The sequence below is a fragment of the Suricata suricatta genome, chromosome 6 (genome assembly GCF_006229205.1).
Source record: "Suricata suricatta isolate VVHF042 chromosome 6, meerkat_22Aug2017_6uvM2_HiC, whole genome shotgun sequence".
NCBI classification, from domain to species: domain Eukaryota; kingdom Metazoa; phylum Chordata; class Mammalia; order Carnivora; family Herpestidae; genus Suricata; species Suricata suricatta.
Genome location: NC_043705.1, coordinates 52,829,889 through 52,854,087, shown reverse-complemented (window position 1 = coordinate 52,854,087; position 24,199 = coordinate 52,829,889). Strand labels below are relative to the sequence as shown.

The following is a 24,199-nucleotide window of genomic DNA, read 5'->3' as shown; positions in this document are numbered from 1 at the left end:
TGTTGTCATACTAAGCTCCACTGAACAAATGATATTTTTGCTATGCAAATTACCCTTGGATATTATAAATTAATATCCCTCTTCATTTACATCATTAAGGATTTAGGAATATAAGACAGGAAAATACATGCTTGCTGTCTCTGCCCTCATAATAATGTCAAAGTATTATCAAAGGAATATTTTGTAGTATCAGCATTAGTTTTTTAAAGTTTTTTTTTAAAAACTTATCTTTGCCATTGAGCTTTGTATCTTTATGGTGATTGTGTTATGGGATTGCATTATGTTATGTTAAGCTGAGCTTTCTAGTCAGAAGGACCAAGTTTAAATACTGGTTAGTTGCATGATCTTGGACAGTTTTTCTAACTCTTCTATGATCTAGTTAGGACTGTGATCTGGTCAGAGCCTGGCATGTAGTAAATGCTAAATAAGAGTGAGCTTTTATCAGCTGTTCCATAGCTATTTATTAGCTATTGTTACTATTATAATAACAATTTCTTTGAACTAATCAAATTTTTCTACATTATTTTTTCACTATTAGAGTACAGTTGACCCTTGAACAGTGTTGGGATTGGGGCACTGACTCCTGCCCACTCAGGCAGAAATCCACATAAAACTTTTAACTCCCCAAACACTTAACTACTCATAGCCTACTGTTAATCAAAAGCCTTAACAAGATTATAAATAGCTGAGTAACATATATTTTGTATTTTACATATATCATATCCTGTATTCTTACAATAAGGTAACCTAGATAAAAGAAAGCATTATTAAGAAAATCATAGGGAAGAGAAAATACATTTGTAGTCCTGCACTATATTTATTGAAACAAATTCATATGTGAGTGGACCTGCACAATTCAAACCTGTGATGTTCCAGGGTCATCATTTCAGCAAAAGCTTTTTAAAAGTCCTAATTTAAAACAGAGTTCTTAGCTTATACATATGAATAAAATGACATTTGTTTTTAACTACACAGGAAAGAAGAAAATTAAGTTCAAGATTCAAAATGTATTCTTTGACTTTTGCAGCTTTTTTCTCCTTAAACATTTTTGAGAAAGAGATGTATCATTTCTGCTTCAGAAATAACCTGGAACTAAACGTATTCTAATATTTCTTATGTACATCCATTTGTGCAGGCTTTTTAAAGGCATCTCATATTTGCAATAAATCTGTGACAAAGCTAGATGATCCTGGGAGACTATGGTGTATTGTGCTAAGCTCCACCTTGCATTAAAGTAATAAAGAGACTAAAGCTCATCAGTATTGGTCACCATCTTTCCTTAAAATACAGGAATACACAAGCTGTAAATGGAAACATAATAAAAGCAATAAGAAAGTGTTAAACCACTTATAGGTACCTAAGAATGAAGGCTTCAGAATGCAGAGCTTGGACCCAAACTATAGAACTATAAAACAGCTGAAATTGTTCAAGCACAGATAAATATATTACTGAGATGCAGGTGCCCATGTTTTTACAAGACTGCCAAATGTAGCATACTTCTTTATATTTTGTGTAACTCATGTAAATAAGTTGAAAAAAATCTTTCTGGTAGAATGTTTTAATATATGATGCTTGTGATTATTCAGAATCCTTTTTTAGCTTTTGATTATTGTACCATTTTACTTATTTATTTATTTTAAGAGAAAGAAAAAGTACATGTGCCCATATACGAACAGGGTAGGGGCAGAGAGAGAAGCAGAGAAAGAATGTTAAGCAGGCTCCACACCCAGTGCAGAGCCCAGCGTGGGGCTTGACCTCAGGACTGTGAGATCAGGACCTGAGCCAAAATCAAGAGTTGGATGCTTAACTGACTGAGCCACCCAGGCGCCCCTTATCATACTGTTCTATATGCCAAAAGAGGCAAAATTGAAGAATAATGACTTTGTGGTCTTCAAGTATTTATGGTCCTTGCTGAAGTGTTTGTTGTCATTAGCAGACTTTGGCTCTGGCAGTTAACTGTTAATTTGGCCTTGCCATGTGTGTACAAGTCTCGGCTCATGACTACTTTGTTCTTGATTAAGTTATGTTCATGCTTCTGATTGAGTAGAATAATTAAACATAGAACTGAAAGATGTCCTGAAAATAACTTCAAATAAAATATGTGAATGTCCTAGAAAATGAGTAGCAACACGAGTCAATCTAATTGGCAGTTTTGGGGAATGAAGTAACTTTTACAGTGTACAGAATGCAGGAAGAATTTGGATTTATAAATTGATCTTTTGAGTCACATTTATTTGCATACCACAACCACCACTAATGTCACCTCAAAGAACAGTTCTATATAAAGCTCTTTCCCCCTTTTATGTCCATAGTGACACTTTATTCTTGTGGTAATTATTTAACCCCTCCCCTGTTTATTGTATAATAATACATGCTAATTTTAGCAGAACTAGAAAGTAAATTAAAATTAAAATATTAGATCACTGTTAATATTCTCATGCATACCCTTTTCCCATATATATATATATATATATGAAATCAGTCAAATGTTGATTAAGTGCACACACTTAAAAATTGTCTTTTCCTACCAGAGTAAGTAATTCAGTATATACTGTTTTATGAACAAGCCTTTTTTTTTTTTAACATATAATTAAGCCCTCTTCTCATTGGTAAATATGGATCTTTATCTTCTTGTCTGTTATACAGATGTGCATACTGGATTCACTTGCTCACCTAATATTTAACATTCAGTTTGTTTTCAGTTTGTCTCTGTTATAAATAGTGCTGCAGGAGCAGCCTGACAAATACTCCATCCTCTGTACGTGTATATACAGCTTTGTACCCTTACCCGGTTATCTCCTTAGAATACATTCATAGAAGTAGAATTGTTAGGACAAAAGCCATACCCATGTCATATTTTTTAAATTTTTATTGCCGAACTGTTCATTAAAAAAGTTGGACCAGTGGCTCTCCCAGGTCAATTTTCTTTTCTTGACACTGAATATTATAATTCAGTTACTTTTTGCCTATCTGAGAGACTAAAAGTTTTGCTTCTTGGCCTTTTGCCTGTCTTCACTGAACTATTTATTTCCTTGTCCATTTTTCCTTTGTGTTAACAGTGTATTGTTAAGTTGTTATTAATAAGTTATTCTATCCAACAAATGATTCTCTATGATTCTAACAATAAGCATAGTTGTATTCCTTTCACATGGGTAAGAGAAAGAGATCTGAGCAGTCTTTGAGCCCAGAACTTCTAGACTTTTGTTCATTTCATCAAAGGGCAATTTTTTTGTTTTATCATCAAAGGACAGTTTTCTTTTAAAATTTCTGTATTGATAATGTTAGAAAAATCAAATGAGCCTCCTCACATAGCATACTGAGCGACTCAGATGGGAAGTGAAAGAAAAAGCTAGAATGGGAGTTCCACCATCTCTTATTTTACCTGTGTTTTGTCTCCATTTTTCATAGTTAATTTGTATGAGATGGTTTGTATGTCATCTCATCATTTTCAGCTCTAGGTCCAAAAAAAATCAAAGACAGGATTCCTGAATTTATACTATCAAATTAAAACTAGTGAATGTTATCAAAGCAGATGAAACCTGTTTCAGTGATTTTGATCCAGTCTTTTGTTTTCAAGTGATAGCAGGTGTGACTAGTAATATTTCCTAGTGTGTCAAATTTTTAGCCTAATAAAGTGGTAAGTTTTGCTTGTGTTTATCCTTGTCATCTAACTTAATGTTTCCCAAGTATTTTGGATATGCAGTCATAACTGAAAACAGTAAAGAGATCATTAGGTTAGATTGGAACTGTCAGTGTGGACACAAATGCATGAGTCACTGCCCCAGTAGTAAGATTTACTCCTTCATATTTCATTGCCGTGAACATGAAATTCTTTATAGTGAGATTTTACCTGTATCACCTCTCTTCTTAATCTCAGTGTTATTACCTCCAGGAAGATGCCATAATGGATAAAGATTCCATGATGAAAGCTTTGCAGAGATGGTTACTATAATAATTGGGTACTTCAATTTCTTTAGTTTCCTAGAAGCACAGCACTAAATTCATCTTGTTTATTTCTTAACCAGTTAAGTCAAGGAAGTACATGAGAACAAAAGACTGAACACTTTGCCATAGATGCAGTGGTAACTAGGATAGGAATACCATTTTTTCATCTATCTAGAAAGACAGTGTTAAATGTACGTACTCTACATTGTTTTAACTTATGTTACTGGCTGTCAATTTATATTTGTGGAATCTATAGTTTTTAGGGGACCAAAACACAAAAATATCTTCTCATTATTCCAACATTGGAAATAATTTATCAAGAATAATCTCCCAAACAAAAACACAATTACCTGTGTACTTTGTAACAAAAGCTTACATGGCACTAAAATTTTTTTTTAGAACTCTTTTTTAACAGAGTAAATCCTTTCATTCTTCTTTCCTAGTGGTCTATTTGAAGTAGGTCTTACTTCTGTGAAGAATTTTTTTTCCTACCTCTAATCTCATAAAAATATAGGTGTTCTCAACTTCTAGTGTCCCACTTACAAAGTACATATTTCATCTAAAGATTTTTAGTATCTTTTGATCTAAAAAGGGTGAAAATTTTTCCCAATCGCGATGTGCTACAGACAAACGAATTAAGTCAGTGCTGTGGCTGTTGTTTTATTTATGCATACTAACGGGTACTTCTTTGTTCCTTCCTCTTTGGGAACTCAGTTATAGTTTCTACGTCCTTATAATTTGAAATCCTGCATTAGTCCTAGCTAGTTACTCTCTCAGGGCAGATTTCACATTTGTAGAGGCACATAAACGTTTCCAGGCAGCCCTTGGAGTTATGTTTTCTAATGAAGCCTTTCACTATAGAATGTACTATTAGTTACGTTTTTTAAAATTCCAAGTCTGTAGCCCAGTGCCATTCACATTGTTTTGAAGATAATAAATATATAAAGATATAAAATGCTTAAAAATATTTTTAAAGGTATAAAATGTGATGTGGATATAAAAATAGATGGTAGAACCTCAATATAAAATTTTTATCAAACACTTTCATGATTATTACCAGTGACACTTAAAGTCATACCTACTTTTAGTAGCAAAAATGCATTCTGAATTGAGAGAACTTTATGTAGCAGGAGGACATGTCACTATAACATATTGGGAACATCCTTCTGTGTAGAAAAATTATACCTCCAGAGTTAATAATTTTAGGATTTTTTGCCCCCAAATTATTAAAGTATTTATTTAAAAATATAATATAAACTTGGTTCCTGTTCTGTATCCCTAATGAGCACAGTGGACTTCTGTAAAATAGCTAGTTACACTTAGGAATAAATTAAGTGTAAGTATAATATACATATTTCCAACTTTACCTGACTAATGTACTTATTATTAAAGTTTATATAAGATGTGTAGGAGTAAGTGGTGATTGTTAAAAGCAGAGGTTTTGTTTAAATTTTGGAAAAAAGACAGTAATTTAAAAGAGGACACTAAAAGGTGATTACTTGTAAATGTTTGCATATGTGATTATGAACATTTTTCCTAAAAGAATGCAAAACAATGAAATTGAAGCCAAGTAAGTGAGGGATTGGTTATTTTTTATTCATGGTAAAAGTGAAGTTTATCAGTAAGGTAATGAAAGTTTTATCATTGTGTAGGGAAATCTTGCCATATAACAAACTGTTATCTAGGTGGTCTTAAACATAAAAGCGCTGGACTAGATTTTTCTCTTTGTGCCCCTTTTACTCTTAGTGTCCCATGATTGTATATTTTAAAACATTATTTCTGTAAGGAAACATTTTCTGATTAAGGAAGGAACTTTCCCCCCCCAAGAAAGGCTTATTTTTCCTCACTTGCTGCACATTAAGCATTGTATGTTACATGAGTGAAGCATCTTCCTTCTCTGCATTTCTCCCTCCTGTCATTAACCTGGATATGATATCTGGAATGTGGACTAAACCCTTCAACACTACATAAAATCTACTAACCTTTGTGATTGGTTGCTCAGCTTTCTAAGAACATCATTTCTAAACTGAAATAAAGTGAATACCATTCTCTTTTAGAGATGATGACATGGCTATTCATTGGATTTGGATTCTTACGGCTTTTTTTTTTCTTTGCAAGGTTGAAGAGATGGTGCAAAACCACATGACTTACTCATTACAGGATGTAGGTGGAGATGCTAATTGGCAGTTGGTTGTAGAAGAAGGAGAAATGAAGGTAATTCCTAGTAAAATGTAACAGATTGCTAATTACAGCTCTGTTACAGTCATCTTATCATTCCTGCCCAGTGATATGAAAGAGGGTATCATTGTAAAATTCCTTTTAAACAGATTATTACATATGATCAAAGAAATGTATAAACCATTCTGTTTTGCCTGGGCTCTTGGAGAAAATAAAATTTGGAGTTTTAGATATAAGTAAATTGTAATTAGCTGACGGTTCTCTATTTGGATATTTCTCTTTATTTAATTTTTTAATACACTAACTGTTGTACCAGATGTCACTATTTTCCCCTTTTTGGTCTATACTTCTAGTCCTTTGTCTCACTGAATCTTCTTTCAATATTTGGAGGTGGATCTGCTAATCTTGTTCATATCCTTAAATACCAGAGACAGAGAATAAGGGCAAGGAACGAGATTTAGAGATGGATTCAAAACAGCAGCTGCATTGAATTTTGGATTACCTCGTGCCCAAGGCTATGCTAAAGATAAAGAGAGGTTTAATAAGACTTTTCCAGTCTGAAACTTTCTTTGGGGAAGGGAGATACTGACTTTTAAAGATACTGTTACTTGTCTCTTTCTGATAATGTATTGAGTGAAGAGCACAGTTGAGTAGTGGAGAAAACCGGAAAAGAAAGAGTTCTCTGTGATTTGAAACGAGATTGTTTTACACTGAGGAGAAGCATTTGAACTATGTCTAGAAATGGAAGCAAAGTTGTGACAAGGGTGTTTCAGACAAAAAAAAGTGAAAACTTGAAGGCACCCTTCTTATTCAGGAGTTTTGAGTAGAGTATACTGACCAGAATTATTCTAGCAATAGAGACAATATTAGATGTTGGAATTTCCTTTCCTCCTGAATAGAGAACTAATTAAGAAAGAAGAAACAAGAGACAAGCAAATGAGATACCAAAACGTTAGCTATAAATCTAACTAAGCGGGGTAGTTCCTGGGTGGCTCAGTTGGTTGAGCATCTTACTTTTTGGCTCAGGTCATCTCATGATTTGTGGGCTCGAGCCCCATGTTGGGCTCTGTTCTGACAGCTCAGAGCCTGGAGCCTGCTTCAGATTCTGTGTCTCCCTCTCTCTCTGCCCCTTCCCTATTTGCACTCTGTCTCTCAAAAATATTAAAAAATATAAATCTAACATGCTGACTGGAAAATATAGCTGTAGATCAGGAGCCACAAGGTCTTGCTAATCTGTTACCCCACAATTAAGCATAATGTTTCTGACATCACTAGATAATCAGAGGCCTTCCCCCAAGAGTAAACTCCAAAAGAAAACCAGGAGACATATTCTCTGTAGAGGAAGGGGTGAGCCAAGCCTACCAGTCCTCATTCTATACTTGGCATTCACTAAAGTCATTCTTTCTCCCTTAGGGAAGAGAAAGTGAAGGGGTGCAGAGAAACCAGAACCTGATAGTCTAGATGAAGTCCCTCTTTGTGGAATGAAGAATAGAGAATAAGTGTTCCTACAGCCCACAACATTAGAGAGAGAGAGGGATTGGATTTTGGATAGTATGAAATAGCCCACTGGAGACAGTAATCTATTATCTATAGCAGTAGGTTAACCACTGGATGCAAAGTAACATTTTAGAAAGATTAAGCTCATAAGGAAGAAAATGGAGACCAAGTATACCACTTAAGAGAATCAGGTAGATAGTGATGAAAGCCTACCTAAAAGAAGTAACCAATAGCAGAAGAGTCAAACTGTTAAATGTTTTCTAGAAGATGAGTAATGAACTTAATAGCTATGTGAAGTATAAGGAGAGGAGTTAAAAGTCTGAAGCTTCCAGTTCAGGTGACTGGGAAAATAGCAATCCCAATAACACAAATAAATAGCATATAAGGAAAAGTAGTTTGGTGAGGGACATTTTAAAAAAGAAACTGAATATGAAATGCCTAACAGTATCTGGACCCATAAACTACTCCATAAATTGAGAGCTAGTTCTTCCTATAATAACATGATTATTCATTTCATGTTCATGAGATGAACTTCTTGTAAAACATTCTAACGTAGCAAACCTATAATTTTCAAATAATTAATTTTACTTAGCACTTTAGGTACACAACTTCAGTATTTAAAGCAAGGCAGCTTAGATCTTCATGCCATTGTAGCTTTCAGTCATTGATTCAACAAATAATTGAGAGCCTACTGTGTTTCAGATACTATTCTAGATGCTGAGTCTGAGGTGTTGAACCAAACTAGTGTACATCGGTACCCTTAAGGAGATGATATTCTAACCAGGCTTCACTTAACAACTCATGTAATTAGGTGTTCGTTGCATATGTCATGTTTTTATAATTGAAGTTTACCTCAGATTTGTAGTTTTAAATATTTTTTATGTGTTGTCTGTGTTAGTAATTTGAAATTTAAGATTTTTCTTTTAGCAGAATATTTATATTCCACATGTAGATTTTCATAAATTCTAAAAAGCAGCTAAACTTAAAAACCTGCTTTCAGGTTTGTACTTTAGGGGTTTAATTCTTATTTTTTAAACAGGTTTTTAAATATATCCTCTTTAGGTATATAGAAGGGAAGTAGAAGAAAACGGGATTGTTTTGGATCCTTTGAAAGCTACCCATGCAGTGAAAGGCGTTACAGGACATGAGGTCTGCAATTACTTCTGGAATGTTGACGTTCGCAATGATTGGGAAAGTAAGCTACCATTATTAAAGAATACTATCATCTTAATATTATTATTTCAAATTTAATATCAAATCCAACCTAGCTTTTTGCATCTCATCTACAGTTTACAAAGTCAATATAGAAAATACTTCAAGAATCTGGTAATAGTTTGCATTTACTTTTTTTTTTTAACTTGCATTTAAATGGAGCTTTTCGCTTTACAAAATGCTTCTTGCTATATTATAGCATTTGATCCAGTATTTCAATAATCCTACATGATAGGTAGGTAAAAAAAAATAAATAAAAGATAAGTTAAATGACTTGTCAGAAGCCACAGAGCCTAGTTAGTAGAAAGACCAGGACTAAAAGATTTCTATTTTATCATCTATTTTCCCAGATTGTTTTGTTTCCCTCATAAACCCTAACTAAATCCTGCCGTGATCTGTTGAGAGCTATTCTTGGAGTGTGTGTGTGTCTGTGTGTGTGTGTGGGTGTGGTGTTCCTTAGTCACCAAATTTCATAAATAGAGATAGTTTTGAACATCATAAGATGTTTTTCAATGGCAGTTTGACATTGTTTTTTTACAAATATAATCAACTAAGCCTAGATACAACAGTTTCTTCAGCTTCACTAAATTAGAGATTACAGGAAAGTGTCGTAGTATTAGATAGGAATTTGCATCTGAGTAATATATGTGAGTAGAATTGCTTTCATGCTGTGGAAGCTAGAGATTGAGCCAAAGTAAATGAGATTTCCTGGTGATCAGGTCCCATGGCCACTGTCTGTAGCCCTAAGATTAAGTCTTAACCACTTTCCATTTAGACTTAGCCTACATAGGGCAGAATCCTGCTCATGTTACCACAGTGTCCATCAGCTTAAGTGAGTTAAACACATTCCAGAAAGAGGTAATGTATCTTTTTGCTACTAATATTTTCTTTTCATTTCAGCAACTATAGAAAACTTTCATGTGGTGGAAACATTAGCTGATAATGCAATCATCATTTATCAGACGCACAAGGTAAAGATCTCTTTATCCCAAAAAGGATTTCACCATAATTCAAACTGAGACATAGAAATTCTCTAAAGTAAAATTTGGCAGGAAATCAAATGCCGTAATAGATCTAAAGACTTTATTAATGATGCATAAAAGGATATCAGCTCCTTTAAAGCAGAACCCGAGACAATCTAAGAAGTACCTCAGGAACAGTGTGTTTGATAAAGATCTCCAGTTAGTTATGTACACTTAACGTTTGAAGAGAAAACACTGAAATCCAATTACATATTTTTCTAGCATCTAATCTTTATAGGAGATAAGTCATAGTTACCACATACAGAAATTAGTCATAGGGGCACCTGGGTGGTTAAGTTGGTTAATAAATTGCTTCTTGGTCTTGATTTTAGCTCAGGCCATGTTCTCACAAGCTTCGTGTCAGGCTCCACGCTGGCAGCACAGATCCTGCTTGGGATTCTGTCTCTGCCCCTCCCCTTGTGATGAATGCATTCTTTCTCCCTCTCTTTCTCTCTAAATAAACAAACATTTAAAAAAGTGAATCATAGTTTCCTGTCACATCAATATTAAGGGGACTGGAAGTTATGGTATCCATGTATGTTAAGATTGATAGATAAAAAAGTCATCTAAGTGGATCATCTAAAAGCAAAGGAAATTTGCCATGCGTAACTATTAAGAACTATACCAGAGCACACAGAAACATTGTCCTTGGTTCACTTTCATTTTGCTTTCATTTCCACATTCACTTCATTTCTTCCAGTGCTATTCTAAATATTTAAAATTGAATTAGAGGCACCTGGATGGCTCTGTCAGTTAAGCATCTGAGTCTTGGTTTCAGGTCAGGTCAGGATTGCAGAGTACGTGAGACGGAGCCCCACATTAGGCTCTGTGCTGACAGTGTGGAGCCTACTTGGGATTTTCTCACCCTCCCCCCACCCTTCCCTTCCCCACCTATTCTTCCTCCCTCTCTTTCTTTCTCCCTCTCTCAAAATAAACTTTAAAAAAGATTTAAAGGATTAATACATCCCTTACCCGATTCTACTCTGTTCCTTGGAAATTGCCAAATAATATATTGTATAAAGAATAGTAAAAAGGAGGTGGGAAGATGGGCAAAATAAATGAAGGGAATTAAGAGGAACGAACTTGCTTTACAAAATAAGTAAGTCACTGAGATGAAAAGCACAGCATAGGGAATGTAGCCAATAATATTGTAACAACATTATGGTAACAGATGGTGACTATACTCATTGTGGTGAGCCCTGAATAATGTATAAAATTGTCAAATCAGTATGTTGTACACCTGAAACTCATATTCATTTTAAAAAGGGGAAAATAAAGGAATTAGGATTTTGGAAAGATCCATTTAACACAGTATTATATGTCATATAAGAAATACAATAATTCAATAGGTACTTTATTTTTCTCTACTCTAAATGACTTTTTAATCTGAGCTGAATATATTAAAATATTTAGGTTTGTTATATACTTCTTAAACTCAGTTTTGTCCTATGAGGCATCTTACATGTAATGACTGTGAGCTAGACTTGATTTTACACAGCAGCTGCCCAAGAAATGTTTTAAGTACATTATTTGTCCCTTTGCTTCAACTAAAAAACTATAACAGTGAAGATTCTGCTTTAACACACAAATTTGAGGAGTCTAAGTGACACCTAAAATTTAGCAGATGTTAAAAAAAATCAATTAATTGTCTTATAATTTGGAATAAAGTCATTTAGAATCAGAAGAATCTTATCATCTGAAGATCATTGGTCCTCAAAAGTCTGCTGAAAGTATTTCACTTGGTAAATAGTAGATGGAGCGAAGGATTGTATAGGTTGTATTAGGGTCACTTTTTGAAAGGAAAAACTAAAAACTATTAAAATAATACCTCTTCAGTATAACACAATTTAAATTACAGTTATAATTGTTTGAATAAGCAAATTGTTCTGGCATAATTTTTTTCAAAAAATTCAGTAATGCTATGCAACATCTTTCCCTTTAAATTTTACTCCTTTAATAGTCTGGTTTCTTAAAGAGGGCTACTTATCTCTTTGTATTTAAGTCATTCTCTTTAAATTTTATCTTATCATCATCCTTCTGGATTTACATTCATTAGTTCTAACATGGCCAAATTTTCCTTTATTATTGGCTTTGCTCAACACTACTTTCATTGATTTCATAAAATTAAGCATCTTTAAATGATGAACCATTTTACTTTCCAATGAAGCTCAACAATTAGGGAAGTCAGCGCACAGATTTTCCTGTCATTTAAAAGTACATAGTCTAGGTTTTCAGAGACCGCATTTCCCATATCCTTCCAACATGTTCTATGTTTCCTGGCATACCATGAAGTTGAAAGATTCATCTGATTTGGTAGTCATCAAATCTGCTTATATCAAAGGAGCAGTCTTCTTACGCTAAAATCTTAGCTTTTATGTGTCTGAACACTTTAAACAGAGGTTTAATACTAAAAAGCAGACCATTACTGGGGTCTTTGGGAAGGAATTAATTGCTTATGGAGTAGAGTTTCTTCTCAGGATGATAAAAATTGTGGAAGTAGTGCTGATGTCTTTGTAATATTATGAATGTAATGTCTCTGAATTGTACACATAAAAATATTTTAAATGGCAAAATTTTTGTTATATACACAATTTTTAAAAATATATTATTAATTTGATATTCTGCAAAGCCATTAACTCACTGTTCATAATTAATCCTTTACTGAGTATTTTCAAATGCTTTCCATTTAAAATTTGACAGATTTTTACCTTCACCTAAGATATTTATTGGTTTTACATTTGTGTCTCAGTTCCATATTACATTTGAATTTAAAAGTAGTTCAGATTTTCTAAAGATACTTACTTCTTCCACAGAGGGTGTGGCCTGCTTCTCAGCGAGATGTATTGTATCTCTCTGCCATTCGAAAGATACCAGCCTTGACTGAAAATGACCCTGAAACTTGGATAGTGTGTAATTTTTCTGTGGATCATGACAGTGCTCCAGTAAGTGGGGGACAAAAGTGATAAGCACATGACACACACTGGGGCTTGATTGGATACCATTTCATAGATTTTGTTTTATATTGGATTGGCTCCTTGGAACACTACAACCCTTCTGTGACCCCAGGGTAGCAGTCACGGCTGTGAACATGAGGCTGTCTTTGTTTCCCCCTGAGGTTATGACGAGGAGACAGAGCTAAAGGGGTAAATAAAGGAAGCTGCTTTCCACCGTTAACTCTCAAGCCATGATCAACTACTGGCGAAACCCCTGCAGTTTCTATCTCAGCTGAGTTCCATGTACTACTGAAGAGGAGGGAAAATCATTCCTAATGTCGCATCACCTTGGCATGTGTTATATATTGGTGCTTATAAGATTTTGTTGGAGATTTTGATGAGCTTTGGTTTTGGATCACCTAATGTACTATTAGAACAGTGAGGATTATAAAACATAAGGCATCCATCACACTAGTGTTTTGTTTCTGTTTTTTGTTTTGGCAGCTAAATAATCGATGTGTTCGTGCCAAAATAAATATTGCTATGATTTGTCAAACCTTGGTAAGCCCACCAGAGGGAAACCAGGAGATCAGCAGGGACAACATTCTATGCAAGATTACATATGTAGCTAATGGTATGTATTTTAAGGTTTCTTTTGCTACTATGGTAATGTAGATTTTCTTTTTTTTTTTATGTTTATTATTTTTAGTAATCTACACCCAGCGTGGGGCTTGAACTCATGACCCCAAAATCAAGAGTCGCATACTCTTTTGACTGCACCAGCCAGACATCCCTAGATTTTCTTATTATGATCTACATGCCTTTTTAGTTCTTATCCTTTATACTAATGATTTTTAATTTGGAGTGATATGTACCAAAGTTATCAGGAAACTTTGATAATACATCCAAATTTCACCCCAGAACTACTGTCTCAGAATATATACTTCATCTTTAGATCAGTCTATCGTATATGCTTGGTTTAAAAATCCATCTTACTATATATTTGTCTAATAGAATATATGTATAATTAGAAATAAAAGCAATAATGGTAAAGGAAATTAATTCTTTTTCTTATCGTCAGGCTTTTTTGTTTTCTAAACTATTGCCTGCTTCAGTTTCTTACTACACCCATATCCTACCTGCAGTAGTCACTGGGGAGTCCCTCTGGTCAAACCTCAAATCTTTATACAGGGCCATACCTGCTACTGTGTTTGAAGAGACAGGTCCAAGTGAGATATTTGATTATAGTAGCATTTGACAAAATCTAAAATGTTGCTGTATTTGAATTTAATTTAGGGAGCCAAGAACAGTTTAAATAGATAATAAATGCTCTCTTATTTGCTCTGTGTTCTTGTCTGGTCGTTAGCATTAAGGAATTAGTGAGTCAGGACTTTAAGAGTTATTAACTATTCCAACACAAGAAACTTTTTAAAGCGAAGGAAGTAAATGAGTGCTTCACAAACATTTGGAGAATTGTATCTTAACGTGTTTTATTTTAATTTTCCTTTATCTTGCAGTGAACCCTGGAGGATGGGCACCAGCCTCAGTGTTAAGGGCAGTGGCTAAGCGAGAGTATCCAAAGTTTCTAAAACGCTTTACTTCTTACGTCCAAGAAAAAACTGCAGGAAAACCTATTTTGTTCTAGTATTAACAGGTACTGGAAGGTGTATATATTACCCTTTTTTAAGAATTTTGACGAGTATGACTCTGCAGAGCTATAGAATTCTAGAAGTATAAATTCCCTGTATTTGTTTCTTCCCAGAAAGTACTTTAGGTTCAGTGTTTATTCTTCCATACTTTTGTATGTGTGTAGTGTATGACATATATTCTTAATTATTTGTTAAAAATGTGTTTATTCTGTACTTCCTGTTTTATAGCTTGCTTTTTCTTTTTAACAATATATCTTGACTAGTATTGCATATAAAAACATGAGATAACATAAAACTGTCTCCTTCCCTTAACATGTATTATATTGTATGAATGTTAGAGAACTTATTAGCCAGTCCCACGGTAATGTTGGTTCCATATTTTGACTTGTCAGATAATGCTGTGCTGAATATCTTTGCACAACAAACTGGAATCTTTTTTTTTTTAAGAAATGATAGGTTAACATGGTTCAAAAGTCAAGTGTGAAAAGATAAACAGGGAAATTTATCCCTTGCCCTCTACTTACCCAGTTTTGCATTTCCGCCACCCCCATTCTGAAAGGGTGTAACTGATATTGGTTTCTTGTGTATCTTTTCCAGAGAATTTTTTATGCCTCAACAAGCAAATACAAGTGTATGTCTCCCACACATACACTTTTTTGCTGTTGAAAAAAAAACTCATTGTTCTGCATCTTGTCTTTGCACTTTACTTTGAAGGTCTTTGCATATCAGTATGGACCTTCCTCACTTTTTTTTGTGGCTATACAGTATCCCATCACATTATATATATAATTTTCTAACCAGTCCTCCATTGCTAGATACTGAAGTTGTTTCCAATTTTTGCTAGAACACTGTTAGAAATATATCCACTTACAAGTTTATATGTGGGATAAATTGCTAGATATGATAGATAAATTACAAATGCTAGGGTTGTGCATTTGTAACTTATTTTTTTTTAATGTTTATTTTTATTTTTGAGAGAGAGAAAGCGTGAACAGGGGAAGGGCAGAGGGAGAAGGGGACAAAGAATCTGAAGCAGGCTCCAGGCTCTGAGCTGCCAGCACAGAGCCTGACATGGGGCTCAAACCCACAAACTATGAGATCATGACCTGAGCTGAAGTCAGACACTCAACCGACTGAGCCACCCAGGCGCCCCATGTGCGTTTGTAATTTAGATACTGCCAGTATAGAGGTTGTGTTACTTTACCATCTTACCAGCAGTAATGTATCGGAGTGCCTATTTCCCCTTACCCTCTCACGCGGTGTATGAAATAGAACTTAAATTATTCTCACCTTGATAGGAAAGAATACTTTCTCTATAGTTTTTGTTGTCTTTTTCTTACTGTGAATAATTTGAGCATTTCTTGATCTATTTGAGAGAAATTTTTATGTTTCTGTGAACTCTCAGTACATGTTAACATTTAAATTTTTAATAGATATTACCAAAGTATAATTCATAAGCCACAAGTCTATATGAATGTTCTCTCATTCACACCTGTATTGTATATTAAATTATTAAATGAGAAGTTTATATTCTTGAGTCAATTAGATTATTATATTCTTGAGTCTTTAGATTAAATTAGTATGTTCAATAATTATATAATGCCTGATTTTCTAACTAATTCTGGTTTCTGATGTGGTTTATATGCCTCTCTTAAAAAAAAAAAAGTGAAGGCTAAATTTATTGTCAGATGCTAACACCAGAATTGTTGCATTGATGTCCCAGATATTTAGCTTTTCCTAAGAAAAAGCTTACCTGAAAATGTTAAACAGATTCTGGTCTTACCTGAATGATTAGGGTTTTGGGATGCAGTCTGACCTTTGAGAGACTCTCTTCAAGCATAAATACACTGCATAAGTGTACTGACTATTTTTGGAATATCTTGTATAGGATTGTTATGGCTAGATCTGGACACAAATTTTCTGATTTTTGTCTTTGCACTGTTACCTCAAATAAACCTGAAACATGATAGCCATGTCATGGCAGCAGGCTTGTCACCTGACTTAGCTGGTCGTCTCTCCCCACAGCCTTGAGGTTTCTAAAGAATGCTGTTTGCTCTAATCAGGACCAAGTGTGCAGCTGTAATCTGCTTTCTGTCTTCACTTCTACCCCCAACCTTGCTAAAATAAGCAAGGCAGAAAATATAACTGTCTATTAAGCAAAAGAAATCAGAATGCAGTTATGTAGAGAACTTGTTCTCAACTATGTTTGAAAGGAAGAATTTTCTTAAGCATTTGGAAAATACATGCTAACATTATTAACAGCATTTTGCCTCAGAACTGTTGGATTTGGGGCATTGTTTACTGACTGGGTGCGTGTGTGTGTGCACACAGTACCTAGCGGGGAGGGGTTTGAAATTCATCTCAGATGAAGGACGTAGCATTGTTTATGGATATACGTGTAGGTATGCAAAGACAGACCTGAAAAGATTCAATGCTCAAAACTTAGCTCTGACCTTGAGTCCAGGTTGAGCTTCTTCCTGACCAAGAACCAAATTCAAACATTAACAACATAGTGAAAATCTTTGTTTACCTAAAGTAATATTTGTTTCATTATACATTTGGAAAGATGTATGTATGAAGTGGATTCTAGTATTGAAACTTTAGGAACGCTATACTCTCTAATCTTAGTGATGAAGAAATTACAACTTCCAATAGTGTTTATCATCCTTAGTGAAATTCCATAAAGAATTAATGAGGTCCAAAGATACTTAAAACTCATAGTCAATTCCTGATAAATGGTATTGTATAGCATATTTTTATTGAAGACTAAAAAGAAGGAAATGCTGGTTTGGAGGTATAAATCCAGAGACTTCTGGTTGATTCCTTCTTTGCTTATCTATGGCATATCCCCCCCCCCCTTTTTTTTGAGTTTTCCAAACATTCCTTCTATTCCTTGCTGATGTTTCACATATGTAAGGTTAATAATTTTAACATTTTCAAAGGTGAAAATCTATAAAGCATAAATATGTAATAGAGATCTGTGCATTCCATGAATTCAAAGGGTAGGAGGAATCTGTTCTGGTAGTCTTGCCACTGTTAGTAATAATATATTTCTTAATATTTTATTTTCTTTGCTACAGTGACTGAAGCAAGGCTGTGTGACATTCCATGTTGGAGGAAGAAAATAAAAAACAAAATTGAATGCTCTAAGCTGGAACATAGGATCTATAGCCTTGTCTGTGGCCCAACACCCTGGCCTTGTGCACAGAAATGAAGAAATATTGCAATAGCAAAGGTGAACATCTAACACTAGCTGTCTTCTGCTAGATCTCCTCGCTCAGCACATAACTATAAATACATGTAAAGTTACATGTATATGGCTATATTTTTATTTGCTTGCTCCTAGAAGAGAAAAAAAAAATCAACTTTGAATCACAACTAGGAATTGATGCTTTAATTTTTGGAAACTTTTTCAGAATTTTTAATTTACTATGGTCCAGCCTAAGATCCTCATTTGTATCAGGTTTTGTGCACAAAAGAAAAGCACACAAGTTGAATGCACATGGGGCTTGTGCTTTCTGTGCACAAAATATCTGGGTGGGGTTCTTTTTTCAGGCCTACGGTTAAATCTGTGTTCAGAATTTTTTGACTCTTTCCTTTGTATAATCATAGAATTCATTGCTGCTGATTTCTATAATGATTCATGTTACGTAAAGTGTCTCTTAATAACTGAGGGCTGTCAAATAACCTGTGATTTCACCTTTTCTATAGTCTTGCTCCTATGAAGAACCTTGGTTCTGATGGAGAAAGAGTGAAAAGCTTTATTTTTTTCCCCAGGTATCTTTCTATTGTATTTTTAGTTGTGTACTGTGTGCTACAGATTTTTTTTCAGTTTGTTTACAAACACAATTTGATAATTCCTGAATTGGTTCTGCCTGCCTCCAAACAGAAACATACAAATCTTGTGGGTATAAACTACTTTCTGGTACAATGATAAGGATAAAATGAGCTCATGTTTTCTTGAAATTTATAAGAGGATATATGGTATTGCTTATTAAGGTAAATCAGGCTTTCTGGGTTTGACATTTGATTCAGTGTTTCTGGTATTCGTAACAGGCATGTTTTTTACTTCTAATTTGGGTCAGTTTAAAAGGGATACATTGCAAGATATGCATAGAAAATGTGCGCAGTGCTGCAGTTTGCCTCTGGACCAGAATTCGCAGCAGAGCAGTAAAGGATTCCATGTGATTCAAACTGAAATTCTTTCCTTACTTGCTGTAAGAGCTTAAATGTAAAATACCTTCTTTAGTTCTAGACCTCTGTGAAAAACCTTGAAGCATGGAGTTGAGGCAAGGAATGGTACTCATTGAAGTAGAAATGACTGCCCACTTCAAAATCTTCATTGTGTTTATACACAAATGTGCTTACATATGTCAGAGGCATTTTGTAGATGCTATGCTGACTTGTTCATCTCTGTAGAAACACAGAAATCAGACCCATTTTGTAAAGCAGAAAGTCATGTCACTTGGAACATGTCCTGTATATAGTTCATACATGGAAATGGAGTCTAAATGATAAATGCAAGGTGATAATTTAATGATGGGATTAGTCTGATCACTTAATATGCACAATCCTGGAAGTGAATTACTTGCATCAGATATAGTGGTATTTATTATTCTGTACAGAGAGAAAACTACATATAAAACATATGCTTATATTACATGCACGCAGATTTCATGCTCCATAAATCTTTTCTATTTTTTAATTTACCTTTCTCTAAATGATGTGCATGGAATATGCCTTATACAGAAAAACGCTGTTCATAATTTGACTATGTGGAAAAGTGCCTATATGGTGGTAATGCTAGTAAGGCAAATAAGACAAAATTATCATATGAGTTTACTACATCACCAGTTAACATTTTATATTGTGATGTTTAAAAAAGAAAAGTTTATACCTCAAATGTGTATTTTATTTTACAATCAGCTGTGGGGCTGGGATGGGAATATGGGAGGGTGGGGGAGGGAAGGTTTATTAACCTTAGCCGCTGATGGGAATCTTCAAAAAGATCCTCTCTGCCCGCTCTAAATGTTTCTCTGTTTGCCATTTTTGGTAACTGTCATGAACATGGACAAGTAACTCTTTCATAACTAAATTGAAAAGCTTCATTTTAAAAAGGTATGGAAAACTTCACAAAGCAATGTCTAAATCTAATTATCATTAGTTGCATTTGCACTAAATGTTAGATACACTTTTACAATTCTGTAAATGAACCGATTACACTAAAAATATTTGTATAAAAAAAGAAAAAGATACATTTTACCTTCAGATAACTGTACAGGTACTTCACTAGAGCTAATCCCTCCTGGTCAGATTTAGAAGTGAGTTGGGGCATGTGAAAGGAGTTTTTAAGAGCTCAGAATTTGGAGAGGTACTAGCTATTTTAAACAATATTCATACCCTCTAGAATTATTTCTGTACGGCTAATTTTTTAGTCAGTATCTGAATATATGTGCTCTTTTTCCAAACACAGTAATTTCCTTTGTCTCCCAAACAAAAACAACAACAAAATGATCCTTTTACTCTCTTTCAACTAGTTCACTCTTTTGTACTGTGATAGAAATTTGGAAAATACTGGTAATGATGGGTTTTGTCCCTGACTGCCCGCTGTACAGGACAGGAGAGCACAGTGTTTCACTTGGAATTCAGGACTCCCCATTTTGAGGTGGAGGGTGATCCCAGCAGCTCTTGGTTCGGGAACACCACAGAGGCGATCAAGGTAGACTGAGGAGGAGATGGCTGGAGGGGGAGGTATAAGAACACAGAATAAGGAAAAGGAAGAATGGGTTTCCCGTTTGTTCAGTTTCATCGGCTACTTTGTACACCTATATACAACATCAGTGTCAACTGCTATTGAGAACATTTTAGTTGGGCTGAGCTGGTTCTCTTGTGAAATTGTGCTGGTTATCTTTAAGCTTATCAATTGTTTGTTCAATTAAACACTTTCACCAGTATTTAGTCCGAGTTGTACAGACAATGTATTTGGATTACTGTCATTGTTCATCTACAAACTCAAAACATAATCATTTTAAAGTACCTTGGGAGTGTGTAGAGTGTAACTATTCTATAATAGCTTTATGATCCTGATGATGTTTTTAAAAATAATAAAGTTGGATCTTCCATGTTACAATCACAAAATTAAAACCAGTATTTAAAAGTGGAAAAGTATTAAAATATTATAGACAAATGTACTTGCTTGCTTGTTTTCCTTAACCCCGAGATACTGCCTGAATAATTCTAAATAGTTAAGAGCTTGAAATAACTCCAGCTTGGTATTTTTACAACTAGAAGTTGTAACCCAGTTAAGGATCAAGAAAGCAATGTAAATGGTTTTTTAACAAAATAGGACAGCAGGGAATAGATGGAGTGCATAGAATGTGAATTTTTTTTTAATGTTTATTTTTGAGAGAGAGAGAAACATAGCATGAGCAGGATCGGGCAGCGAGACGGGAGACAGAATCTAAAGCAGGCTCCAGGCCCTGAGCTCTCAGCACAGAGCCCAACATGCAGCTTGAACTCACAAGCCGTGAGATCATAACCTGAGCCAAAGTCAGACACTCAAATGACTGAGGCACCCAGGCACCCCGTGAATATTTAAACATTTTGTGAATCTTTTTTCATGGGGGGTGCGCGGGTAGTAGATTACGGCGTGAAAGGAATTTATTATTATGGAAGCTGATGCAAAGTTTTTTCAGACTACTAGAAAGTAAGACCATACATAGTTGGGTATTTCTAAAATGAAAGCACAGTGCCAGTCATGCACACTTAAAATTCAACTACTACATGTAGCCATAAACATATCCTCTCTCGTTTATTTATTTAAATAACGTGGCCAGCTCCACTTGTTACACTTAGGGAATATATGCTCTAGAAAAACCATGAGAAGGGAAGTGTGGATTTGCAATTCACTCAGTCAGTGGGTTCCTCCATGTAACATTATATTGAAAGGCACGAAGCATATTTCTCTTGTGTTCAGAGTTACATATCATCTTAAAAAACATGACATCTAAACACAGACCAACTACTTCATTTGGTGGGGTGCTGGAGAGAAAGTCTGACTTGTATTGGATTTTTTTATTTTATTTAAATGTGTTGGATTTGTTGACAGATAGTATGTGGTCCTCGTGTCACACTTGTAAGGAGTTTTTGAAGAGTCTCTGCAGCTTTTACCTTGGACTTGACCTGACATGCAACCTGCAAATAAGGCGCAATCCTAACTATTTCAAATTGGGTTGATTGTATGGCATGTTCCAAATTTTGCCATTGTGTAAAGTAGATTACAGCAGGACTCATGTTGTTAGCATTTGCATTATTTACCCATTAAAACAAATTTTCTGTGAACCTTCTAGGTCTGTATACTCTGGGTAGCTTCAACAAATAGAAAGGTAAACTTTTTGGCCTCTTAAACTCTTCCACAGAATTCAACTTTCATACTAGAACAAATGCTAACTGCCTTTAAGGCTACTGAAAGAAGTCCAAGTAGGATTTTACCTAGGCTCTGGTTGTTGAGGCACTGACTGAGGATGCCTCGTTAAGTGGGTGGAATATGAGAAACTACTGCCTTTTATCTAACTTTTTCCAGCAATGCTGCCCCTGCTGGTTGTTGGTGGTATCGCCCCTATTTTACAGTAAGGAATCAGGCCAGGGAGGGTTCCACGCCTACTTGAATGACTCCAAAGTCTTTTCTTCCCAATAGATTCTGCTGATTATTAAGGCCTTAGGTATTTAATGTCTGGAGTACAGTGTTTGACAGACTGGAACTGACATGCTTGAAGACTAGCACTTTGGAGGCATGGGTCTTAACACCACACACTCCATTATTGGCTTCACAAAAATCCCAGATACCTATTTGTCACAAAATACCACCAGATGTATACATTTTATCTTAAGATTAAATTTGACCATCATTTGATGCCTTGACTGCCTTCCTGTCCTCCAGCTTGGTGGAGTAAGACAGGGAACTCTATCATAAAAAAGAAAAGAATAAAAAAGAAAACACAAGCCCAAGGAAGTTTGTTTATTGGGTATTTCAATCCATGGATGACCTCCAACATAGCTACCACGTTTTGTGAACCACCTGCTGCAAAATGACCCCTGAGGTAGCAAGTAAAGCAAGCTGTAGATCCCCTTCCAGTCAGCTTCCTGTGGTTCTTCATGTTACTCTTGCCTGGAATTGGGAAGCCAGAGCGGGAACTGGGTCCAGCAGCAGAGGGTCCATGTGCAGCAGCTACATGAGGACAGTCCCCATCCAAGCCACCTTAGCCTCGTGTACAGATAGCATTGATTCTCCACACTCAAAACAGCTCCTAGAACAAGTATTTATTGAGCACCTACTCCATACCATGCGGTATTACAGGATTGGTGATACAATAATAAACATCTGGCCTATGTCTTTTGTCATAACCAAGTTTCTTAGAAATGTGTATAAACTAAGAATCAGGAACATTTGAATAAGGTGCATTGAACAATATACTTAGGCATCTTCAAGATATGCAGGTGTGTGGGTTGTTTTTTTTTATTCTTAGTTCTCAGTTGTGTTCTCAAAAGGTAAGAAATGGTTTGTTGCTGTGTTTTAACCAGTTACCAACTTGTGTCCATGTTGATAGCACCAAATTGGTAACATGTCTAATTGTTCGCTTTAAAACTGCTATTTAATTTGTGGGTTGGGACTTTTCACTTTTCATTCCTAACATCCAGTAGAGTTTATTTCTAAGTGAATTTTTCACCAATTTCCTGGGTACTATGTGTTTAACATACCAAAAAGGAATGAATGGCTTAGAAGACAGGAGTTTTTTGGGCTCTCTCACTTAAACAGTGTTGATCTTGCCAAGTCATTTCAATGTCTGAATCTATTTTTCTTTTCTATACAGTAATACACCTACATCACAGGTATGTTTGGGGAAGAATGAGATAATGTATTTAGAATTTCTTGAAAACTTTTAAAGCACTATGCAAATGTTAGGGATTGTTTAGTCAGCCATAGCCATGCTAGGTATTGTCTTTTGGGTTTAATGATAAGAAGGATGTAAACATTTGGGGGCTTTGGGCCAACTTGTAAGTTACTTGGCTTGTCTGCGATTTTGCCTGCAGGTGAGGCAGTGAGGGAGAAAACTAGAGAGACCCACTCCATGGAACCCAGAAGGCTCTGGGACGTAGTTTGGTTCATCCTACCAGCACTGAAAGACTTTTGAACATTATTGTTTTACACATCTGAGAAAAATCCTCAATGGAGTTTGGTGCCTGGTTTTGTTAGGATGTGGACTAGGTCTTGCTAATGTCATTTTTACTTGTACATAATTCTCATTACAATGTCAGAAATGGGGAGAGGAAATAATGAGTTTTTACAGCTCGAGAAATGGAAGTGTTAGCATCATGTCTCCTACTAGAGCTTCCTGGCAGTCAGTCCCATGTTTATAAAATAGCAGCTGAATGGGAAAGAGTTCTGAGCTGGAGAATCAGGGTAGAGTCTCCTAAGTGATGTCTTTGTCGTTCTCCTTATGATCAGTTCTCTGGCCACTGTCCAGTTGTACAGTAATACATCATGCCTCTCGCTTAAATGTTCTACCAGTGCTCTCTAGAACTGAGTCCACACTCCTTGACTTCAGTCTGATGTCCGTTACCTTGTAAGAGTTTAGCCTTTGTCTGCCTTACCAGCCTATCTCACCTTGGCCCCTCTACAAATGAATCATCCCTGTCAGGTGGATTTACTCCATGTCTGTCACTAAGTTACCTTCTCAGGCACTCCTCTCTCCTCCCTCAGTCA

The 24,199-nt window shown here is 35.3% G+C and overlaps 1 protein-coding gene across 2 annotated transcripts in view; it reads left to right on the top strand.

Annotated features, from left to right (window-relative positions):
* Positions 1-20,627, top strand: part of CERT1 (ceramide transporter 1) — a 97,203-nt gene extending 76,576 nt beyond the window's left edge. For both annotated transcript variants that reach the window (XM_029942451.1, XM_029942450.1), the window contains 7 exons: positions 6,064-6,159; positions 8,683-8,815; positions 9,733-9,803; positions 12,668-12,796; positions 13,292-13,421; positions 14,305-14,441; positions 17,517-20,627. In XM_029942451.1, the coding sequence (XP_029798311.1) occupies positions 6,064-6,159; positions 8,683-8,815; positions 9,733-9,803; positions 12,668-12,796; positions 13,292-13,421; positions 14,305-14,432 (687 nt within the window). In that variant the 3' untranslated portion in view covers positions 14,433-14,441; positions 17,517-20,627. The remainder of the gene's footprint in view (positions 1-6,063; positions 6,160-8,682; positions 8,816-9,732; positions 9,804-12,667; positions 12,797-13,291; positions 13,422-14,304; positions 14,442-17,516) is intronic.
* Positions 20,628-24,199: the final 3,572 nt, after the last annotated feature.